Source organism: Cyprinodon tularosa, unplaced genomic scaffold (genome assembly GCF_016077235.1).
Source record: "Cyprinodon tularosa strain WSP-4 unplaced genomic scaffold, ASM1607723v1 ctg425, whole genome shotgun sequence".
NCBI classification, from domain to species: Eukaryota; Metazoa; Chordata; class Actinopteri; order Cyprinodontiformes; family Cyprinodontidae; genus Cyprinodon; species Cyprinodon tularosa.
In genome coordinates, this window is record NW_024039147.1 from 1,121,768 (window position 1) to 1,126,760 (window position 4,993).

Sequence of the window (4,993 nt, forward strand, 5' to 3'; positions counted from 1 at the left end):
AAGATCTCTAAATTATAAAAGCAATCTTCTTCCAAATAGAGAATGAGTATAATAGTATTCCCAGTTTAATTTATAGGTAGGGTTATTGTCATGTAAAGGGGAGTGTTGGCCTAGTGGGTGAGAGCAGTGTGCTTGTGTTCTGAGAAGGTTGCAATTACCTGGTTTGTTCCCCACAGCCTCCACTCTGGGTTCCTGAGCAAAACCCTTAACCCCACACTGCTCCCCGGGCACCGCACAATGGCAGCTCACTGCTTCCTGGGAGGATGGGTTAAATGCAGAGAGTTAATTTCTGCAATATGAGGTCAATAAAGTTCAATAAAATTTCAGTTATCTACTGGGTAAGTGATGGGCAAAAGTCCAGGGGCAGTCCTGGCATATTAACTGTCTTGTGTTGGGAAAATGTTTCCTAGGCTACTAGTTGTTGTAATAGAACTAGTGAAACTGAGGCGAGGTGGGTAATTTCTCAGGTCAAATTAGTATGATCTATATGATGCAGATTTAAAAATTACTCCCAAGATTTAAATAGGGGAGGAGCTAGATGGTGGGCCAGGGGTGGCCATGTTAGCCAATCATTGGCCACCCCTACCATTTTTTCCCTCTAATACAGACAGTGGCAGCAGTAATACTCTCAAGTGAAATATTCAAAACATTTTAATTTATTATATATTACTATTTTTTCATATATTCATAATTACTTGACAACAAAAACACTGTGGTTAATTACACATAAAGGCACATCAACATACTAACATTAAAGATGATAAGTACAGAATTCATGCTCTTTTCAGAACTAGATTTTGTCTAAAGGGGTAAAGAGAAAATTTGAGTTGTAATGTAATGAGGGATTGCATTTGAGTCGATGAGTTTATGTAATCAACTGGTTTTCCTTAGATAGAAAACTTTGAATCAATTTGACTGTATGATCTGGTTGAACTGTAAAGTGCCTTGAGATGACGTGTGTTTTGAATTGGCACTATAGAAATAAACTGAATTGAATTGAATTAATGTTTCTAATCTTAATGAGTCAGAAGGATACAGAAATACCTTGATATGTTCATTCTTCATCTACTGATGACTTGCAACACACAGACACACATCTGGGGGGTACATCATATCCGCAGCTATCTGGTGGCAGGAGGTAAAACTGTAACTCCTAACTTATCACAGGAGTCTTCAGTGAAATCCTGGACAAATAACTTTTCATAAAAACATATTAAAGTATGTAGATATTAGCACTTGTAAATGTCAATTTTGCAGAATGATTATTGATAAAGGTAGATAAGTAATGACAATAGAAAAGATTTTCCCCCCAGAACTCAAACCTGAAAGAATCAATTCACTATACCTTTTATCTAGAAAGTTTAAATATCTGTGTCTATTTGTTAGCAAAAGCTATAAGAAAGAATAGTTTGTCTTATCTTTGGTCTGACTCTGAGGTTCTGGTGCCTATCCACTATCAGCCACCCCTCAGTGTACATTGGTTATTGCCTGGCCACCCTTATAAACATTTTCTAGCTACGCCTCTGGGTTTAAAGTCACAATTGTAAATCCCAGTCTGAGAGTGAAGATTTTTTTAACTTTCAAATACAGGCTTTTGACAATAAGTAACATGGGCCTATTAATTTCCAAGTTGTAGTTTTGTGGGTTTTTAAAAAGGAATTGTGGTTATTCTTACTTTTTCTTCACTGAATAGAAACGGTTTTGGTGAATATTTCCCCCACCAGGGGGCACTGTTGAGTTAGTTTTGCAGCAGATTCTATTCAGATAACCGCGCTCACTATTCAGAAGCCAAAACCAGTCTTAAAAATAAACCACAAGGTAGTAAACTATATTAATGGAGATTAATATTTCAGAAATAAGCCTGTAGATTTGGAGATTAAATTATTATTAGTGTTTAACAGTTGATTTAAATTAGATTGTTGATGTGATTGGAGGGTAAGTGAAAAATTAAAACAGCCTTGCTGGAACAATCGCAGATTTGAGCCGTATTTTGGGAGAAATGAATAAAATCTGGAAGTGGAATGAAGGGGTTGCTTCCATGCTCTGTCTCTTTAACCAGTACACTCACTGCCCCCTGGTCCCTCCCATTCTTCCAGCCCCAATGTCTTACTGGTTGGAGATGGGAGCGCACAGCGCAGCAGCAGCATCACGTCTGAAGATGAATCCAAGGAAGGAGACATGAAATCCAACAATACCGAGCAGGTGCGCTGGGGAAGATATGGCATTAGGAAACCAACCTGTTTTTGGTGACGGCGTACCTGCTCGCTTGGATCAATAATAAAACCTCTGCTGTTTTTTCCTATCGCCTTTTTTTTTTTGCTGGTTTTCCTATGCATCCCCCCTCCCCACCACCTACACTGCTGGCACAAAGGCGCTTATTTTGAGAAGCTGCACCTGGGATTACAGTCGGTGCGCAGGGCTGAGTGATCAGCTGAATTATAAAAGATGGAATAAGAAGCGGTGGCAGTAAGTGAAAGGAGCTGGATTCATTTACTTTCTTCTTTTAATGTCCTGTCTAACCCCCCATCCGTCACCCCGTGAAGACCTACTATAGTGTCATTGTCTCCAAGCGAAATTTGTTTAAAAATTTTCTTTTTTTCATGAAATATGCAAAAGAAACACTATTATTTCCCCAGATTAGTGTTTTTTGTTATCCATGACGCATTGACAGTTTTCTTTCCCTCTGAATGAACAGCCGGTTTCTCTTGTTCAGGATGCGACTGCGCAACCTTCGCCAAGTACAAGCAATTAGGCTGTGTGTTTGCGCACTGCTTTCCTAAACAACAAACAAACCCACGTTTTTTGTTTGTTTATTTCTTTTTTTGTGTTTTATTGGACTTGACCAGTTTTGTATGTAAAGGGGAAAAAAGAAAGAAGAGAGAAAAATAAAACAACTGTGGCGTACTGGACTCTGGGGTCAAACGGTGCGCCCTTGGCATCACACCAACCCCCATTTGTGTCTAAACCTTGATCAAGGAAAATAATTTAGGAACAATATGGTGGAGCCTGTTGGATTCATGGAAGCTTGGAAGGCGCAGTTCCCTGATTCGGAACCCCCCAAAATGGAGCTGCGGTCCATTGGAGGTATAGAGCAGGAGCTGGAGAAGTGCAAAGCGTCAATCCGACGTCTTGAACAAGAAGTGAACAAGGAGCGTTTCCGAATGATCTATCTGCAAACCCTCCTGGCCAAAGAGAGGAAAGGCTATGACAAACAGCGGTGGGGCTTTAGGAAGACACCTCTTAATGAGGGGGTAGACCCTGCTGCCCCTCAGGGTGCAGAGTCACCATCTCATCAGCCCCACATGCAGGAGACTGGTGGAATCGGGGGTACTGGTGGGTATGCTGTGATGGATCGGAGTCGCTTTCAGCCGCTTGCAGATGGTACAAGCAGGTCGAAACCTAGGCCTCCACCAGCCAGGAAGTCTGCTTCCCATGGAGATGGCTTGGAGTCAGCATTTGACTCACCCCAACAAACTGAGTCTACATCCTGTGACAACCTTGATGGCCTCTCCCCATCTAAGCAGAGAGGTGGTATGGCCCTATCCCCCCGAAGGCCCACTCTTCCACCCCCAGACAAGGAGCTGCCTTCAGACCCAAAAGACAAACTGGGGATGGGACTTGGCGTGGCGGCTCTCAGGTCAAACTTTGAGAGAATCAAACGGGCCAACTCTCACTCAAGTGGAGATGTAGGTAAGGGTCAGGAAAAGCAGTTACCACCCCCACTGTTCTACACCAACATGGAATTCCATCACGAGAGGGGTCTGGTCAGGGTCAACGACCGGGATGTGTCAGATAAAATCAGCTCCCTGGGTACTCAGGCCATGCAGATGGAGCGAAAGAGGTCTCTCCACTCTCTCCCAGGTAATCTGGCAACAGTGGCAGGTGAGCTCCGTGCCAGGCCTGTGTATAGAGGAAGGTCTACTGAGAGCACCTGTGGCTATGATGCTGAATACGAAGACGGGGAACCCAACCAGCGGCATTCAGGAAGGGCTAATGGGGGCAAGCCTCCACCCCCTCCTTGGCAGCCACCTGAGTTCCAGGCTTACTCCAGTGTCTATGTTGGTGGGGTAATGATGGGTGAAGGTGGCAGTGGAGGCGGCAGTGGGGTCACAATGAAAGACCACAGCGGAGGTGACGATCACCTGCTGACATGGCCACGCCGCTCCTACTCCCCAGGTAGCTTTGAGGATGCAGGGGGAGGTGGAGGTTACACGCCAGACTGCAGCTCAAACGAGAACTTGACATCTAGTGAGGAGGACTTCTCCTCTGGACAGTCCAGCCATGTTTCCCCGAGTCCTACTACAGGGTTCCGACGGCCATTCAGAGAGAAGAGCCGCTCACCTTCCCAGAATTCCCAGAACTCCCAGCACTCCTACGACAGCAGCAGCCCTCCTACGCCACAGTCACAGAAGCGTCACCACAGGCAGCAAGGAGGCCATGTGGTCATGTCGGAGGCCACTATTGTGAGTGTTCGCAAGACGGGTCAAATCTGGCCGCCTGCTGCACACCATGACCTCATCCACCACAGTCGAGCATCCCACGACAACAGTTTTCATGGAGACCACCTTGGTAAGTCAGCACGGCTATCTCTAATCTTTGTTATACTGAAGTTAGTCATGCCTAATTACTCTTGGCTATGGTTGCTCTTCTTGTGCTTCCTCTTAAAACCACATTTTAGATGAATGCACAAGTGATTAATGATGTAAGCTGGGGTGGTTCTGCGTGCCGTTAAATATGCAAAAATGTGTGTCCTTTGGATGGCCCTGCGTGGGAGCCAAGTGAAAGATCCCCCCTCTGCTTTTTCTTGGAATGTCAGTTCTGTGGGTCAACAATGAATGCGGCCAGTCTGAGTAGAAACTAAAAGTCTAGCCTTCCTCAGGAAACTCCTCTGGCTCTGGTACATGAGTCAAATGATAGGTGTCTCTCCGCTTGCTTGACCTTTTCTCTCGGTTTCTCTTTTTTCATTTCTAAAGAAAGAAACACTCTTTGTATA

General features: G+C 44.5%; 1 protein-coding gene across 1 annotated transcript; it reads left to right on the forward strand.

Moving 5' to 3' along the window:
* The first annotated feature begins 2,109 nt into the window (after nt 1-2,109).
* bcr (BCR activator of RhoGEF and GTPase) lies at nt 2,110-4,682 on the forward strand. Its single transcript, XM_038299344.1, has one exon. It carries the CDS (start codon nt 2,997-2,999, stop codon nt 4,680-4,682), a length of 1,686 nt encoding a protein of 561 aa, XP_038155272.1. The 5' UTR covers nt 2,110-2,996.
* The last annotated feature ends 311 nt before the right edge of the window (nt 4,683-4,993 follow it).